General features: G+C 38.3%; 1 protein-coding gene across 1 annotated transcript in view; it reads left to right on the forward strand.

Moving 5' to 3' along the window:
- The window catches only part of DCAF10 (DDB1 and CUL4 associated factor 10), a 71,845-nt gene extending 64,449 nt beyond the window's left edge, over positions 1-7,396 (forward strand). The window contains exons 6-7 of the mRNA XM_036888395.2: positions 5,702-5,847; positions 6,637-7,396. Coding sequence (XP_036744290.2) covers positions 5,702-5,847; positions 6,637-7,005 — 515 coding nt within the window. The 3' untranslated portion in view covers positions 7,006-7,396. The remainder of the gene's footprint in view (positions 1-5,701; positions 5,848-6,636) is intronic.
- Positions 7,397-20,371: the final 12,975 nt, after the last annotated feature.

Raw genomic sequence — 20,371 nt, forward strand, 5'->3', positions numbered from 1 at the left:
GTCAAGGGATACACAAAGAGTACAGACTATGACATCTAATATATAAAGAATGGAGGAGGAAGAAAAAGAAGGGAGGAAAAAAAATCCTTAGATTGTGTTTGAATTAGCTTAATAAATGAGTTAAGTTAGACTGTTAGATAGTAAAGAAGCTGCCCTTGAACCTTTGGTAACCTCAAATGTAAAGCCTGCAATGGCAATAAGTACATATCTATAATCACCCTAAATGTAAATGGACTGAATGCACCAATCAAAAGCCATAGAGTTATAAAATGGATTAAAAAACCAGATCCATCTATATGCTGCCTACAAGCGATTCACTTTAAATCCAAAGGCATACACTTACTAAAAGTGAGGGGATGGAAAAGATATTTCATGCAAATAATAGGGAGAAAAAAGCAGGAGTTGCAGTACTTATATCAGACAAAACAGACTTCAAAACAAAGAAAGCAATGAGAGACAAAGAAGGACATTACATAATGATAAAGGGGTCAGTCCAGCAAGAGGATATAACCATTATAAATACCTATGCACCCAGCATAGGAGCAACTACATATGTGAAACAAATACTAACAGAATTAAAGGGGAAAGAGAATGCAGTGCATTCATTTTAGGAGACTTCAACACACCACGCACCTCAAAGGACAGATCAACCAGACAGAAAAAAGTAGGGAGACAGAGGCACTGAACAATACATAGAACAGATGGATCTAACAGACATCTACAGAACACTTTACCCAAAAGCAGCAGGATACACATTCTTCTTAAGTGCACATGGAACATTTTCCAAAATAGATCACATACTAGACCACAAAAAGAGCCTCAGTAAATTCAGAAGAATTGAAATTGTACAAACCAGCTTCTTAGACAACAAAAGTATGAAGCTAGAAATAAATTATGCAAAGAAACAAAAAAGCCCACAAACACATGGAGGCTTAACAACAGCTCCTAAATACTCAATGGATCAGTGACCACATAAAAACAAAGATCAAGCAATAGATGGAGACAAATGAAAACAGGAACTAATGAAAACCCAAAATTTGTGGGACACAGGGAAGACCATTCTAAGAAGAAAGTAATTGCAATACAAGCTTACATCAAGACAGAACAATCCAAAGTGAACAGTCTAAACTCAATTAATGAAAATAGAAAAAAAACAAATGAGGCCCAAAGTCAGTAGAAGGAGGGACAAAATAAAGTACAGAGCAGAAATAAATAAAATGGAGAAGAGTAAAACAATAGAATCAGTGAAAACAGGAGCTGGTTCTTTGAGAAAATAAAGTAGATAAACCCCTAGCCAAACTTAACAAGAAGAAAAGAGAGTGTACACACATAAACAGAATCAGAAATGAGAAAGGAAAAATCACTATGAACACCACAGAAATACAAAGAATTAACAGAGAATACTATGAAAAATTATTTGCTAACAAATTGGGTAACCTAGAAGAAATGGAAAACTTTCTAGAAAAATACAACCTTCTAAGACTGACCCAGGAAGAAACAGAAAATCTAAACAGACCAATTACCAGCAATGAAATTGAAGTGGTAATAAATAAAACTCCCTAAGAACAAAACCCCTGGACCAGATGGCTTCACCACTGAATTTTATCAAACATTTGAAGAAGACCTAATACCCATCCTCCTTAAAGTTTTCCAAAAAGTAGAAGAGGAGGGAATACTCTCAAACTCATATGAGGTCAACATCACTCTAATACCAAAACCAGGCAAAGACACCACGATAAAAGAAAATTACAGACTAATTTCCCTCATGAACATAGATAAAAAATACTCAAAATATTAGCAAACTGAATTCAAAAATAGATCAAAAAGATAATGAGTCATGATCAAGTGGGATTTATTCCAGGGATGCAAGGATGGTACAATATTTGAAAATCCACCAATATCATACACCACATCTACAAAAAGGTCAAAAGACACTTGATCATCTCAATAGATACAAAAAAGATATGACAAAATTCAATATTCATTCATGATATAAACTCAACAAAATGAGTATAGAGGGCAAGTACCTCAACATAATAAAGGCCATAAATGACAAACCCACAGTCAACTTCATACTTAACAGTGAAAAGATGAAAGCTTTTCCTCTAAGATTAGGAACAAGACAAGGATGCCCAGTCTCCCCACTTTTATTCAACATAGTTCTGGAGGTCCTAGCCATGGCAATCAGATGACACAAAGAAATAAAAGGCACCCAGATCGGTAAGGAAGAAGTTAAACTGTCTGTGTTTGCAGATGACATGATATTGTACATAAAAAAAAAACCTAAAGAATCCACCCCAAAACTACTAGAGCTAATAACTGAATTCAGTGACGTTGCAGGATACAAAAGTAATACACAGAAATCTGTTGCATTCCTATGTACTAATGATAAACTAAAAGAAAGAGAAATCAGGAAAACAATTCCATTTACAATTGCACCAAAAAGAATAAAATATCTAGGAATAAACCTAACCAAGGAAGTGAAAGACCTATACCCTGAAAACTATAAGACACTCATGAGAGAAATTAAAGAAGACACCAAGAAATGGAAATACATTCTGTATTCATGGATAGGAAAGAATTAATATTGTCAAAATAGCCATCCTGCCTAAAGCAATCTACAGATTCAATGCAATCCCTATCAAAATACCGATGGCATTCTTTAATGAACTAGAACAAATAGTTCTAAAACTCATATGGAATCACAAAAGACCCTGAATAGCCAAAGTAATCCTGAGAAGGATAAAACTGGAGGAACTATGCTCCCCAACTTCAAGCTCTACTACAAAGCCACAGTAATCAAGGCAATTTGGTACTGGCACAAGAACAGACCCGTAGATCAATGGAAGAGAATAGAGAGCCCAGATATAAACCCAAACATATATGATCAATTAATATATGATAAAGGAGCCATGGATATACAAATGGGGAAATGACAGCCTCTTCAACAACTTGTTTTGGCAAAACTGGACAGCTACATGTAAGATAATCAAACTGGATTACTGTCTAACTCCATACACAAAAGTAAACTCAAAATGGATCAAAGACCTGAATGTAAGTCATGAAACCATATAATTCTTAGAAGAAAACTTAGGCAAAACTCTCTTGAATATAAACATGAGCAACTTTTCCTGAACACATCTCCTCAGGAAGGAAAACAAAAGCAAAAATGAACAGATGGGACTGCATCAAACTAAAAAGCTTCTGTACAGCAAAGGACACCATCACTAGAACAAAAAGGCATCCTACAGTATGAGAAAATATATTTGTAAATGACATATCCAATAAGGGGTTAAGGTCCCACATATATAAAGAACTCACATGCTTCAACACACAAAAAGCAAATAACCTGATTAAAAAATGGGCGGAGGATCTGAACAGACAGTTCTCCAACAAAGAAATTCAGATGGCCAACAGGCATATGAGAAGATGCTCCACATCGCTAATTATCAGGTAAATGCAAACTAAAACCCCAGTGAGATATCACTTCATACCTGTTAGGATGGCCAACATCCAAAAGACAAGGAGCAGCAAATGCTGGTGAGGCTGTGGAGAAAAGTGAATGCTCCTACACTGTTGGTGGGAATGTAAATTAGTTCAACCATTGTGGAAAGCAATATGGAGGTTCCTGAAAAAACTAAAAATAGAAATACCATTGGACCCAGTCAGTCCACTCCTAGGAATTTACCTGAAGAAAACAAGATCCCTGATTCAAAAAGACATATGCACCCCTCTGCTTATCACAGCACTGCTTACAATAGCCAAGATATGGAAGCAACCTAAGTGTCCATCAGTAGATGAATGGATAAAGAAGATGTGGTACATATACACAGTCGAATATTATTCAGCCATAAGAAAACAAATGCTACCATTTGGAGCAACATGGATGTGTCTATAGGGTATTATGCCCAGTGAAATAAGCCCGGCAGAGAAAGACAAGTACCAAATGATTTCACTCATTTGTGGAGTATAACAACAAAGCAAAACTGAAGGAACAGAACAGCAGCAGACTCAGAGACTCCAAGAAGAGACTAGGGGATATCAAAGGGAAAGGGGTGGGGAAGGAGGGAGAAGGGGACTAAGGGGCATTGTGATTAACACATATAATGTAGGGGGGTCACAGAGAAGGCAGTATAGCACAGAGAAGACAAGTAGTAACTGTAGCATCTCACTAGGCTAATGGACAGTGATTGCAGTGGGGTGTGTAGGGGTGACTTGATAATATGGGTGAAGATAGTAAGCACGATGTCGCTCAATTGAATCCTTTTTAAGATTGCATATCAGTGACACCTTAATAAAAACAAATACAAAGCAAAAGAGAAGGAAAAAAATAGCAGTAGACTCATAGACACCTAGAAGGGACTAGTGGTTATCATAGGAGAGGGGGTGGGGGAGGGTGGAGGGAGAAGGGGATTAAGGGGCACAATAATTCTCAGTCACAATATGAGTTGGGCACAGGGAAGGTAGTACAGCATGGAGAAGACAGTTAAAGACTCTGTAACATCTTACTATGTAGATGGACAGTGACTGCAATAAGGAGGGTGAGGACTTGATAGTATGGGTGAATACTGAACCACTGTGTTGTGTATTTGAAACCATCATAATTTTGTATATCAATGACACTTTAATTTTTAAAAATCGGTAGCATTTCTATTGAGAAACAATTCACAAAAGGTCATCATGACGGAGCTCATTATCTTCAAAGCTGCTCCTTCCACAGGTAAAGAAATGTTGAGATATTTCTGCTGATACCAAATTTCTAAGCTGGTTGCTTACAATGTCTATGAAAGTGGTTCTCCATGTACCTGAGGGATATGTGCTCCTATCAGAGACAGTGCCTTCCTGTAGCATTCACTATCACTGGGGACGAGATAGAAGGAAATGAGAGGCCATAGCAGAGTACCAGAATATATATGATTGGCAGTATCGCCCACCCCTTGTTTTGACCTGCCTCTGTGTGAGGTGCCCTTCCTCACCTCCAAAATTGTAGGTCTGTTTGTCATTTGTAGTACTGGACTTGGGGGCCCTAAGTTCTGCTGCACAATAGCCTTTTAGTTATGTAAAGGGAGTCTTCATGGCTTCCAAGTATTTCCTTCTGTGGAGCAGAGAGCACAGGTCCTCTGGGGTGTCAATTGAGATGAGAATTGTTTCCTTTTATTTTTCCAGATTCCTTTCATGCCCTAACTTTTGTCACGTAACTTTGCTTCTGAGATCAAATCAAAAGGACCCCTAGTCAACATGAATGCCTTAGCCTTAGGTCATTGGTGATTCCTGCTGCAGTACCTTGCATTTTTTAGCTTTAGTCATACAGTTCTGCATTCCCTCACCTGCATATATTAAGGGGCACCATGTTTTGTTTTGTTTTTAACTGAAGTATCATTGATATACAATCTTATATTGGTTTCAGGTATATAACATAGTGGTTCAACAGTTACCCATATTTAAATCCTTACGCCCACTAGCGTAGTTACTGTCTGTCAACATAGGAAGATGTTACAGATTCATTGGCTATATTCTCCATGCTGCACTGCTATCCCTGTGACCAACTTACATTATGATTGAATTTTTGTGGCACTGTGTTTTTTTTTTTCCCACATGTGGTAGCATATGGGGCAGGTGAAGGACTGGCAAGAAAAAGCTTTGATGAGCGCTTTAATCCTTTGATAATACAATCCCACATCCTAATTTTCTTGTATCTCAGGAGTTTCGCCACGAAATAGCCTTGAAGTCTTAACCCCTGAAGTTCCTGGTGAGAGAGACCGTGGAAACTGCATAACGTCCTTACAGCTGCATCCAAAAGGCTGGGCCACTCTTCTGCGATGCTCCAGTAACACTGATGATCAGGAGGTACAGGCAGCAGCTGTCCGCCTGTGACAGGGCTGATCAAATGAGGGCCGTTGCCGCGTGTGCTCCTGGCACCTTTATCCCTGGGAAGCCCTCTTCCTCCTCTGCAGCCTCAGTGTGGCAGGCCGGAGAGGACTTTAAAGCATCACCAGCTCAGCTTGTCCTCATCTTCTTAATTCTTGCCTCCTTCATCTATTATAAAAAACCCATGCATAGTAAACATAGAACTGAGATGTTTCAGCCAAGCTGGCTAAATGTGAAGTTTCACTAAGCCAACTGAATATGATAATTTTCTCTTTTTAAAAACCAGGGGAATATTTGGGAAAGGAGAGGACTAAACTGATGATGAGCAGAAAATGCCTCATATAACCTTAGGATTCTCACCACTCTGGAAGGCAGGAGTCTCAATATTTCTAGATGCCACACTAAAAGAAGGAGAGAAGAGCCTCTGAAGTATGTCAGAGGAGAGGTATTATAGGGCTTGGATGTCTTAACCTTAGAATTTTTTAAATATCAAGATTGTTGTTACTCGTGGAAAAAGGAATTATTACTATAGAAGTCACAGCAACCTCAGGGAATAAAAGGCATTGGTGCACATAGTAGAGAATAACCTTAGTTTATAAAGATAAGAAGGTATGGGCCCTACGCGTTAGTTTGGAGGGGGTTGCATTCATCTGAATGATTTCTTGCACTTCTATGGCTTTGGCATTCTGTTGAGCATTTTTTTAAAAGGCGTATCTGTAGCATTTTCTGGGGCTGTGTAACTTTGGTTTATCTTTCTCTCCCATCTAGTGGACATGTGTCTATGAATTCCAGGAGGGAGCGCCTGTGCGACCTGTCTCACCTCGCTGTTCTCTACGACTGACTCATTACATTGAAGAAGCCAACGTAGGCAGGGGTTATATCAAAGAACTTTGCTTCAGCCCTGATGGGCGAATGATTTCTTCCCCACATGGCTACGGGATTCGCTTGTTGGGATTTGACAAACAGTGCAGTGAACTGATTGACTGTTTGCCCAAAGAAGCCAGCCCCTTGCGGGTGACCCGTTCCCTGTACTCTCATAAAGACGTGGTACTGACGACAAAGTTCTCTCCAACGCATTGTCAGATTGCCTCAGGGTGCCTCAGCGGGCGGGTTTCTTTGTACCAGCCAAAGTTTTAGGCACAACGTACATCAAGTAAGGACTGCTCCTGCTGTTTGACTTATAAATTACTTCAATTTAGGTGAAGTATTTTATTTTTAGAAGATCTTAAAAGTTTGGGCCAAGATCCTGGTTCTTACGGGTCCGTGAACACCCCTGACCCGAGGACTCGGGCGTCCAGCGCCCCAGGGGCCCGCAGGCGGCCTCCGAAGCGGCCTCTTGTGCACGACGCCTCGGCTCCTGCTCACCTGGGCGCCGAGCGACGGCTCTTCTGGTGATTGTGCATGGTAGCTCTCGCCAAGGTTCTTCTGTTTTTGTTTTTGGTGTGAATTTTGTGGACATTTGGCAGGAGTTTTGGTTGGGTTAGGAGAAACCTGTGATACTAGTATTGAATAAAACCCAGAAGTTTGATGTTGGCATACTGATTGTTGAAAAAGAAATTTCATCGTATCAGTATACCTGGCCTTTTAAAGTTGCTGTTACGTTTCTCTATAACGAGCACAGATAATGAATGGCATTATTCTCATAACTGTTAAGTCTTGTAACAAAATGTCTTTTAAATTTCCTGTTAAAATTACACGTATTTTTTCATCATGAGGGAATTTGTTGTTAAATTTAGAGAAAATATTACCACCTCTCTTTGTAATTTATTTATATGGATTTAAAAATCTCCAGCATGTGTCTTACTTGGTGTTTTGTTCCTGTGAACAGCTTTAAGAAGGAAAAGAGACAGATGGGGCTTTGGTCATTTCTACTGTATAGAAGAGGTTTGAGCTATTAGATAAAAGTCCACTCTCTGGCCACAGAGTGAGGAGAACAGTGTGGCTTAGACTTTGTTTTCTCAGCCAGATAAAGGGTGAATCAAGAGTAGAGAGGTTGTTTTTACTTGTCTTTCTTCCTCGAGCCAGGTGGCACAGCTGCAGTCTCTCACTGTTAGGGGAGCTTGCAGCCGTCTTCAAGAACTGCCAGACAGAACTTTTGTTGTGTTTTATTAGTACACGGCAAGTAAAAAGCATTAAGCAGGGGTCAAGCACAAGGCTGACTGCTGAAGCAAGCAGTCTTCTAGTCTCCTGCACTTTGAACGGTATTGTGTTTTGAAGGGATTTGCCAGAGGCCAGAGTAATTGAAGCCACATGCTAGCTTTTTACCTCTTAGACCACATTCTTTTAGGCCAGTGGTTCTCAAATATTAGGGTGTATTATAATCATTGAGGAGCTTGTGAAAAACACAGAAACCTGGCCCTCACCTTAGGAGTCTTGGATTCAGCCACGGTGAGGACAGGAATCTACATTTTTAACAAGAACCCCAAGTAATCTTTATTCACAGTTTAAAAAACACTACCTTAAACATTATTAAATACTTCTCTTCCCATCAGTGCTTAACATAACTCTGAGAAGGTGTTTTGATGATTTAAAAAACAGTAAGTAAATAAAAGAAATTTTTGAGGTAGAAAGTAACTTAAAATGGATCAATCTCATTATTCAACAAATGAGAGAAGTAATTTGTCTAAAGTCATCCTGCAAAATTAGTGGCAAAGCTAGGACGTGAATTCAAGTCTCCAATTCTTTGCTCAGGGCAATTTCTATTGTATTATGCTGGCTATTAGAACAATGACTTATGAACACTTTAAGCTGTATTATTGTGAATACCCTTAAACTGGCCTGTAGATTGAAAAAGGATAGCATGCGAATAGATGCTGGGAATTCCAGCCATAAGAAAAAAAGCATTTTAAATCTTACAGAAATGTTTAAGGAACCCAAATACGTAAACAGAAATGACACTTCTCTGTAGGACTGACCAGACAGCCATTCACACACATGTATGGAGGTTACATCTCGCTCGGAACAATATTGGCTCTAGGACAAATTTTAAAAATTAGATCATTTTACCATTGCTTTTAAAAAAAATTGGATGTTTTTTAGTCATCAAAAACATTACCACAAAGTACAGTGAAAACATAGGTTTTCCATAATCTTAAAAACTATATATTTAAAATATTTGGAGGTAAAAACACCCAATGTTAACAATAAAACAAGCTACAAAGTACAATAATTGTATTGATAATTAAAAGAAGTTTCCATAAATTGTGTCCCTTTTGGCTAGAGTTCCATGTCAGACGCTGGGCCCACTTGTTGCCCAACTCTCAATTTGAGTCTGTGATTTTTTAACCACTATAGAGCAACCCATTATGTGTTAGATGGTGTACATACTTTCCTTCTAAACCTCACAAAAACCTTGCAAGGTAGGTGGCATGAGCACCAGCTTTCTTTGGAGGAAGTGACAGAAAGGTTAAGAGATTTACCTTAAGTCACAGAGCTGGCATCAGGTAGCAACACTGGGATTCACACCAGGCCATTTTAGCCTAAAGCCCATGGTTATTACTCTACCACTTTGCCCTTTAGTTTGTAAAGGACGATAAGCTCACCTGTTAATTTATTTGTTTAGCATCTTCTGGAAGTTCTTTATTACATAGCTGGCTTATTTTCTGCACCACATAAAAGAACACTTACAAGACTGACAATTTCCATTAGAATTAATACAGCAGGAAGTGCAGGGCATACATGCAGTCCAATCCTAACTAACAAGCCGCAAGCAGGATAAGTAGCTATGAAATTAAGAAAAATAGAGGATAGAGTCTTGTTTAACAATAGAGCCACACAAATGAGAATTAAAACTTAACAGCCAGCAAACTGAAGAAAACTGTTACCTTTGTCCTCTGTGAGGTGTGGTCATGATAAAAAATCAGGATATTAACCAAGGAATTAAAGGGCATCAGGAATACTACTGGAGGAAATGACATTTTATAATTTCAAGGTCCCATTTCACTTGGATTATAAAATCTAATCTGGTGTATTTTACTCTAAATTTTATTTAGCCTTTTTTATTCATGATAATTGTCAAGTGTATTATAATTGGTATAATGTATAATTATTGGTAAATAGTGTAAATTTACAAGGTTTCTGCAGAACAGTATATTTATGTCAACACTGTGTTGAATGAGTTTAGGAACATCAACTACACAGTAGTTCCTTATTTTCAATTGTGAAAATGAAGTGGTTAAAGCAGAAGAGACCTCTATTTTAATCTTTTGAAAATATGTGTCGTCTTTTTTCACAGAAGTGCAAAGAACGTGTATTTTGTTATTTCTACTTGCTACATCCCTGAAAAGAGGCTATACCAAAAATTTTAGGAAAAGGTAGATCACATGTTCCCTGCTCCTATGTCTAAAATGAAGATCACATTATATTATATCATGGTTAAAGTTTTGTTTTCTAGAAAAGTGCAATATAGGAAACACGCTGAGAATTTTTTAGAAGCCTAGTGTTTCCCATTAGTCAGAATATGTGGTATTGGCATCCACAAGTATCTGTTAAGCTTGTGTTTAGCAGAAGTACTCTGATAAGTCACTGATGATGACAATCATCCCCACTGAGTGACCAGCAGTCACTGAGAACTGTGAGAGTGCTCGGTGACAACCTGTGTTGGTCATGAAAGAAAGCAGAGATAGGCATTTTTTGGTAACTAATGCATATCTCTTAAGTGCCAAAATTTTAACTTGTAGTTATCTTTGATGCAAGTCTTTCAGATATGTTAGTATACCTCCTGCCTTCATAAACAGCATGCTCAGTATAATTCACTTTTTCATGAAAAGTAAAAGCTATATTGGTATATTACAAATATCTAATGAGTTCTGATGTGTGTAAAAAAACTTCATAAAATGTAAAGGGCTATAACAAATATGAGTTAATACCAATTATTATAAAGTTAATTCCCTCAGCCCTAGGTATATATCATTTACCTCAGATTGCTAGTATTGGCTTTTTTAATTCAAAAAAAAATTTATATTTGATAAGTAGTTTGTCTCCTACCACACTATGAATATGCCTGCCTTTAACATGCTCCCTACTTCCTTCTAATACGCTGTGTTCATCTGTTCCGAGCTGGGCCATGAAAGAGCCAAGCCTGCTTAGTGTCTAAAGAGCCGCACAAGCTCTGGGTGCTGTGTTTGAGGCAGCTTTTTTGATTGCTTACCCTCCTTCTGACAGGTTCACGAGAACCTTCTGAATAACCAAGTTCCCAGTTAAAGCTCAGACTAGTGATTTCTTGCAGTTGTCACTAAGTAAAATACTACAAACTAAGGATGCTGCTAGATGAAGGAATAAAGAGCAATGTACCAAAGTATGCGAAGCAACAACAAAGGCTGTGAATTTGCCCAGGGGTCTTTCATGCTTTTAACGGAAAAAAAGAGTACGTGGAAAAAACAATGAAAATAAAATCCATGTAGACTAGAGTACCTTTGATACCATTAAACTGTCAATAACCATTAAAATACATGCTTAAATTATCACACGTTATTACAAAGAATAGTTTAGTCTCACTGCAGAATAAGATTGTACAGAAATTTATACCCTGAAGATGACTCCTAGGAATTTCCCCCATTCAGATGATAATGAAAATTACTATCAAAAGGAAAGTCTCAAATATACTTGTATGCTGCTCTCTTTAGTTGTAAATGATTAGTGATAGAAATACGGGTTTCATCAAAAGCTCCAAGGAACACATCTCACGTATGCACACCTCCCATATGTATATGTAAATGTCACTGTAAATGAAAATGTCACCCAGAGATAATAAAATAATTTTAAAATTTAAGTTGGTACAAAGTAAAGTAGAATTTTCAGCTTTCCTAAATGTCTTCCTCATTTAATTTCAATTTTACATTAAAGGTTGAGTATTTGAATTCTAAATTTCAATGCATCTTCCATTTCCAAACTATGCTTTCTGGTAAAATTTAGGTTCATATTTTCAGGAAATTTGGAATGTTCCAGGTAATATACTAAACACCAGAGAGTTTTGTCACTAAGTTCTGAGGTGCTGTAAGTTTTTCTGCCTGACTGTAAGCTTCCTGAGAGCAGGAACTCTCTATCTTGTATCCCAGTGCCTGGTACAGGATCTGACAGAATAGTTGTTCAATAAATATATGTTGAATGAATCAAATGAATTTTTACCATATGTGGCTTCAAGTTTCCATGAAGCCAGAATGTGATGTGCAAGTTATTCAGTATTAGAGAATCCGTAATTTATTATAATGAACATATTCAACAAAGTACGATTTAAAAACTGAGCACTTAATGATCTGGAAAACTACAAGACTCAATTTTTCATTCAACAAACATTTGCATCCCTACTATGTGTCTATTCCAGTATTAAGGACTCAAAGGACAAAGATAACTAAGGTTTTGGTATTCCATAGCTCAACTGAAACAGACTTAAATTCAGGGCTAGCTTCATGGATGTGAGATGTATGCAGTCATATAGCATCCCACACTGAGAAAAGCCCCATTAATGCTCTGAAGTCATCTCAAAGTTCTTAGTTTTTTGAACAAGGGGCCCACATTTTTATTTCGCACTAGGCTCACAAATTATGTATCTGGAACTGCTTGGATATTATTATCTTGACATGGTGGAAAGAATAAGCACTACAGAATCTTTTACTAACCTCTGGTATAAAAATCGCTGAAAACTAGCCATAAAGTGAATGATTTAGTAAAATAACTTCTAAAATCTAAAATTAGAGCAAAACTACTCTGACAAATTTTTTAACACATCAAATGTTCTTCATTTCAGAATTAGAAGAGCTTTCTAAAAATGTAACTGGCTTTTACTTTTTCAATGGAATTGTTTTTGAGATTTTGAAATTGAGAAATGTAGAGTTGTAGGTGAATTTATCTACATACCTAACACAATTAAAAGGTTTTAATAACCCTTTTATTAATATATGCACTGAATATTTTGGCACAAGTCTACCTCATAATGTGCTTTTTAAAAGTAAATGCTACTTTTAAAGCTCTGGCATACTTTTTGTGTGTGGTTAACCTGTTTAAAAGGTTGATAGCAACTTGCATTTAGCAGTAAGAAATTTTTTGTTTAAATCACTTAGGTGTTAATTTTTAGACCAGAGTCAAGCATAAGGCTGTGACAGAGGCAGTGGCTTGATTGATGGTTTATTGTTAGTGCTTCTGAATTTTTTTTTTAATCACATATCAGAAAAATAACTAGAGAATACACTCCCAAGAATTGACTATGAGTTATATATATATATACATACACACACATACACTATTACACTGATCTATAAAGTACATTATAAAACAGAGAAAAATGAAAGTTTAAAAGGATTTTTTAAAAGTTCTGCATTACCTCCTGCACTTCTAGGGATCATCTTGTGCTTCCACTGTTACATGCATATTTCATTTTGTGAAGGCCACTGTTTTAAAACACAGAACTGGCATTTTACACTGAAAACACATTTACTAAGATCTGACTCATTCACATCTGTGCATTAATGCTCTGGCCATTTACAAATTTATTCAATATGAATCATGTTTTATAGCGATTTAGAAATCAGTTATTTAGTGAGATTCATACCAATAGCAAGCACAGATGATGAATTGTTACTTTGTCAGGCTGTATGGCCATTGGTTCTCATGTAAACTTCAAATCTGTTTTTCAGTGTTCCCTAGAAAGACATTTTCTTGTGTCATTTATGTAATAGTGTGATCAGTGGTTCATTATACCATACTATTTTAATTCACTAGAAGAATGACAGCCATATTAGAGACTTTTTCTGGTAAGTCACTGAATAGAAAAGAGCGAATCCTTTCATTTCCAATTATTCTGTGCAATCAATCTAGACAAACTGATTTAACTAACCTTCACACTGATTATCACTATTTCTATTAATCTGACATTTAGGGCTATTTAAAAATAATTTTTTTATTTAAAAGGAGATAATTTGGCATGTATTAACACTAATGAATTAATGGTGTATATTAGTGTCCTATTACTGATATAACAAATTACCACAAACTTAGTGGTGAAAACAAATTTATGTCTACTTTTTTCCTCCAGGCAGTTTCCCTTCTGGCAAAATTCAAACTCCAGTGTGCATTAGAATCAGGAGGGCTTGTTAAACCACAGGTTGCTGCGCTCCACACCCACTTTCTGATTTCACAGGTCCAGGGTGGGAGCCAATTTTGCATTTCTAACCAGTTCTCAGGTGATGCTGCAGGTCTGGGGACCACAGTTTGGGAACTATGGATATAGAAAACGCATTTAGGGTTTACTTTTTCATGGATGATAGATCCCATGGATCTCTATGTAAATAAAATAAGCCAATTTACAGAACATCTTCACTTTGGAGGCTGATATTATAGATGGGCAGTGATGTGTCCAAGCAGCCACACCACTCTCAGGACACTGTCAGGTTGTCGCTCTGCCAGTGAGAGCCAAGGCTCCCCTAAGTTAACATACTCACGTTACTGAGCAGTTAATTAAGCTAATATCATCTTACCTTCTCAGGAACAGACCTGGTGGTGTGCGGCTTATCTTCTAACTCAAAAAGATGAGGGCTGCTACAGAATTAAACACTCTGGTGTGAGCTGTAAATAGCTGCAACTGCTGGTAACAATAAATCCAGAAAAGGAACAACAAACCTTGACCAGGGCATAGACAACTCAAACTGTCTTTTGACATTTTGGGGAGAAATAGCTGTTTTCATTAAAAGCTGGTCAAATTATGGGTACACCAGACTGCTACACACACTGACATTAACTTGGAAAAGCCCTTCAACAAAAAAAGATTAGTTTTTGTCTGGGCAAAATGAAGGATCCAAATTTCATTGTGAAAGAATTAGTTTTTAGAAGTTAAATACAAAGTATCAGATCTGAATACACTGTATTTACACTTGCACAGTTACTACCTAGTTGTCTGTGTACTTAATAAATGTATAAAATTAAAAAGAACTTCCTGGCATTCATTGAAATTTGCAGTGTACTGGCAGGAAAATCACGATCCCTAGCACGGTCCCTTCAAGGGGCAGGTATACCCCTCACTTAGGAGAGGTATAAAGTCCTAAGAAAAAAATAAGCTGATTAGCTGCTGTTTTATATACCAGCCCTGTCACGATCTGTGGGGGTCATTCGGGGCCTGAGGAGAGGAAGAAGGTGGCTGCCACACCGTCACCACCAGTGGGGAAGGCAAGGGAATTAACCAGGCCACAGGCTGGTATTCCCCGCCAGCAAGTGTTTCTGTAGTATCTATCCTATGACATAATGGCATTCTAGGAACATCGCGCATACTAAAAGAACTGAGTATTTCAATATATTGCTGACATCAAATATTGTGATAAACTCTCTTTTTCTCAACATTTTATTATGAAAATGTTCAAATACCTGGCAAAGTTAAAAAAGTTTTAGGGAACACCCATTTACCAAGAGTCAACCATGAACATTTTACTATGCTTGTTTTATCACATATCTAAATTCTACCCATCTATCAATCCATCTAAATATTTTTATGTATTTTGGATAAACTGCAGATGGGTACAGACCCATTCTTCTAAAACTCAACTGTACATATCACTAAAGTTCAGTATTTTTTTCCTTGAAAAGTTTCCATACCACGGAAAAAAGCACAAATATTAGCTATGTTTGATAAGTTTTGACAAATGTATACACCTGTGTACCCAAACCCCAATCAAGATGTAGACTACCACCTTCACCCCAGAAATTTCCCTCACGCCCCTTCCCAGGGCTCTTCCCCCTCCCTCCCAAAGGTAACCAGTTTCTTTTTTCCCCACCATAGATTTGCCTCTTCTAGAACTTCACATAAATGGAATAATACATCATATATTCCCCATGATGATGTTTTACAAATTTCTAAAAATTTCCAAGTGTCTCTGAAACAGGAAGAATAATAGTGATAAAGACAACATCTAGGACCAGATTATGATTCATTTGTTGACTCATTCATTCATTCATTCATTGAGAACTCCTAGTCTGTGAATACAAAGATCAGAAAGACAGTCCCTGCCATCAAGGAGCTCACGTTGTTTTGAAGGACACAGCGTGAACATCACGGAGAGCCAGGGCTGAGGCAGTGATCACATGCCAGAGAACTATGCCAGCCTGGGGACCAGCAGGCAATCAAGGGAGGTTTAAATTTTTACCTTGGAAATTGTCACCAGCATCCAATGCTCTGTATTTTCTACAAGTCCAGAATCTTATAATTCAAAATGATTTGTCCTTAAAAGGGCAGTGTTACAGTACTGAGCAGATATAAAGCATTATTTGGTAAATAAACCATAAAAGACACAAACTGAAATTGGGGATTGTTTTTCTTCGGGTTGAGTTGATATAAACTCAAACATATTTAGTATTGCTGCCAAACACAAAAACATGCTTTTCTGTTCCTGGATCACAGCCTTTGAAGAGCTCCAAACAGCAATGCAGAACCTTAATCTGTGCGTCAGCATTCTCAAGGCGCATCACACCTAGGACATCGCCAAGCTCAGGCCCTCAACTCCTCACGTAACTCTTTACCTTCATGTTTTTACACACAAATCACAAATGAAAAGTATTTGGTTCTCACATATATCCACTTTCTCCTACTAGCTGTCACCCTCAAAACTCCATGGCTGGTTTTTTTTTAGTGGGGAGTGAGGAGTGGGGAGCCCAAGAAAACCTGTAAATTTTTTGTTCAATCACTCTTCCCAGAAAAGTATGATATCACTAGGAAAGTTCTGGAGCTTTTTGCCCAAAGGAAAGGAAAAGCTGTATACCAGAAGCCACCTATTACTGTAGATATGACCTTGGTAGAGGTTTCTTGTTCCTAGTATCTGAAACAAAAAGGTAGCATCTCAATGTAACTAAGTGCATCCCCTTTTTTGCCATATTCTATATGAGCAAGTAATTTGCCTTATCCATCAGTAACTGAATAATGACTGGCTCCTAAAAAGTAGCTGAACTGATTGTTGTACTTCTGTTGAGGATGAAAAGTACAGCAACTACAGAAGTAGTTTGCTCTAAACAGTTAAGACAAGTCACCGCCTTCGCGGCGCTTCTACAGTAGTCTATGACACACTATTTCAAAGAATACTTTCTTCTTGCCTTTCACAAATTCATTTGCCTGAGTACACAATTCACAAAGAGTGCCAGGAGGGACAAGAGAAACGGCGTGCCTGTACATTCAAATTGTGACTCTTGCACAATTTTTTTCTCAGACTGGCTAGATGTTCTCAGAGTAAAGGATAGCTGACAGTGTTAAAGGCTAAGGGGCATAAAAAACAGTCTCATCAATTATTCGGCTCGTATGTTATGGACTGACTGGTTGTATTCCCTAAAACTCGAATGCTGAAGCTCCAGCCCTCAATGTGATGGTATTTGGAGGTGGGGCAGTTGGGAGGTAGACTTAGATGAGGTCATGAGTTTCCCTCTCTGCCTTTTGAGGACACAATGAGAAGTCCAAATGCTTAAGAGGCCTCTCACCAGGAAATCTGCGAGCACCTTGGTCTCGGACTTCCCAGCATAAATGCAAGTTTAAGCCACCCAGTCTAGAGTACTTCATTACAGAAGCCGAAGCAGTGTAAAATTTTTTCCTTAAACAGCCTCCATGACCCATCCAGGAAGAAAGGTCAGACTGCATATTCCAGAATGCTTTGATCCTGAATACCCACATGTCCCTTCATGCTGGATTTTTAAAATTGTTATCAATATACAATCTTATGAGGGTTTCACATGGCAACATTGTAGTTACTACATTCACCCATATTATCAAGTCCCCCCCACACCCCATTGCAGGCACTGCTGGATTGATTCTCAAAGAAATATTTATTAGTTATCTACCAGGCACTGTGCCCGGCACCGGAAAGAGTGGAAACTAGGGCAGAATCCCTGCCTTATGGAGCTGGCATTCAAAAAGGGTGACACATCAAATAATCACAATAGGATTAAAACAAGTAAGTGCTATGAAAAACTGACGTTAGTGGCATAAGAACATGCAAGAGGGAGACCTGACTTAGTCCTCAAAGTGTGAACTGGCTTCCCTGAGGAAGTGACATTGGAATTGAGATTACATGGCCTCAGTAGAAGTTACTGAGTGACTTGGGGAAAGACTGTATTCAGGGCAGAGGGACTCGGGTTGGGTAAAGGCTACAAGGGTACAGGAGTTCCTGGGGCTGGAGGGCTGGAGGTGAGGCTAAGGACAGCAGGACAGAGATCATTTCACCTAAGAAAATATTACTGTCACAGCAATAGGATTGAAGGGAGTTGGTAATTTAGATAAACCCTATTTTAGCCTTTATTTCTACTTCAAAATCAGATATACTCTTGCATCAAAAAGAATAAAATACCTAGGAATAAGCCTAACCTAAGGAAGTGAAAGACCTATACCCTGAAAACTACAAGAAAACTTCAAGCTCTCCTACAAAGCCACAGTAATCAAGACAATTTGGTACTGGCACAAGAACAGAGCCACAGACCAATGGAACAGAACAGAGACTCCAAACATTAACCCAAACATATATGGTCAACTAATATTCGATAAAGGAGCCATGGATATACAATGGGGAAATGACAGCCTCTTCAACAGATAGTGCTGGCAAAACTGGACAGCTACATGTAAGAGAATGAAACTGGATCACTGTCTAACCCCATACACAAAAGTAAATTCGAAATGGATCAAAAACCTGAATGTAAGTCATGAAACCATAAAACTCTTAGAAAAAAACATAGGCAAAAATCTCTTGGACATAAACATGAGTGACCTCTTCATGAACGTATCTTCCCAGGCAAGGGAAACAAAAGCAAAAATGAACAACTGGGACTACATCAAACTGAAAAGCTTCTGTACAGCAAAGGACACCACCAATAGAACAAAAAGACATCCTACAGTATGGGAGAATATATTCATAAATGACAGATCCGATAAAGGGTTGACATCCAAAATTATATAAAGAGCTCAGGCACCTCAACAAACAAAAAGCAAATAATCCAATCAAAAAATGGTCAGAGGAACTGAGCAGACAGTTCTCCAAAGAAGAAATTCAGATGGCCAACAGGCACATGAAAAAATGCTCCACATCACTAGTCATCAGAGAAATGCAAATCAAAACCACAATGAGATATCATCTCACACCAGTAAGGATGACCATCATCCAAAAGACAAACGACAACAAATGTTGGCGAGGTTGTGGAGAAAGAGGAACCCTCCTACACTGCTGGTGGGAATGTAAATTAGTTCAACCATTGTGGAAAGCAGTATGGAGGTTCCTCAAAAAACTAAAAATAGAAATACCATTTGACCCAGAAATTCCACTCCTAGGAATTTACCCTAAGAATGCAGCAACCCAGTTTGAAAAAGACAGATGCACCCCTATGTTTATCGCAGCACTATTTACAATAGCCAATAAATGGAAGCAACCTAAGTGTCCATCAGTAGATGAATGGATAAAGATGTGGTACATATACACAATGGAATATTCAGCCATAAGAAGAAAACATATCCTATCATTTGCAACAACATGGATGGAGCTAGAGGGTATTATGCTCAGTGAAATAAGCCAGGCAGAGAAAGACAAGTATCAAATGATTTCACTCATCTGAGTAGTATAAAAACAAAGAAAAAACTGAAGGAGCAAAACAGCAGCAGACCCACAGAACCCAAGAAGGGACTAACAGTTACCAAAGGGAAAGGGACCAGGGAGGATGGGTGGGAGGGGAGGGATAAGGGGGGTGGGAAAGAAAGGGGGCATTACAATTAGCATGTATAATGTGGGGGGGGCACAGGGAAGGCTGTACAGCACAGAGAGGACAGGTAGTGATTCTACAGCATCTTACTACGCTGATGGTCAGTGACTGCAATGGGGTATGTGGGGGAAACTTGGTGATGGGGGGAGCCTAGTAAACATAATGTTCCTCATGTAATTGTAGATTAATGATACAAAAAAAAAAAAATCAGATATACTCGTCTGGAAAAAAAGTTCCCTATTGTAAACTTCGGATGCTTTCTGGATCAGGCTGGAAGCCAGGCTCTGGGGAACTGAAGTGTTCCGGAGCTGTGCAGAGTGCCTGGGCCCTTCACAAACACCCTGAGGAACTCTCCCTAGTACTCCCCTCATTCTGCAGTCCGTTAAGGGCTGCTGTACACAGTTTAAATGACACTTCACCAGACATGTAAAACATCCCTTTTATCAATTCTAAATTTTAGAATATTTTGATAATGTATTTCTACCTTTAACAGGAGTTTTAGAAGCATTATGGTAACAACTCCCCTATCTAGTGTTTATCAAGCAACCTCAACTATCCCTAGAGACAGAGAACCCCTTACAATGGACATGTAGGCCAGCAATGTAGCTGCTACGCTTCCACAATCTCCTAACAGAAAGGAGCAGCTATGAAGTCAAAAGCAGATATAAAAAACCCACAAAGCACAAACATCCAGACAATTGAGTTTGGAGGTAAGTAAGACCTGAAGATACACTGTTACAACAGAAATATGGATGAGCTGAATCTACCAAGACAGTTTATACTTAGCGAGGAAGTTTAT

Source organism: Manis pentadactyla, chromosome 3 (genome assembly GCF_030020395.1).
Source record: "Manis pentadactyla isolate mManPen7 chromosome 3, mManPen7.hap1, whole genome shotgun sequence".
Lineage (NCBI taxonomy): Eukaryota > Metazoa > Chordata > Mammalia > Pholidota > Manidae > Manis > Manis pentadactyla.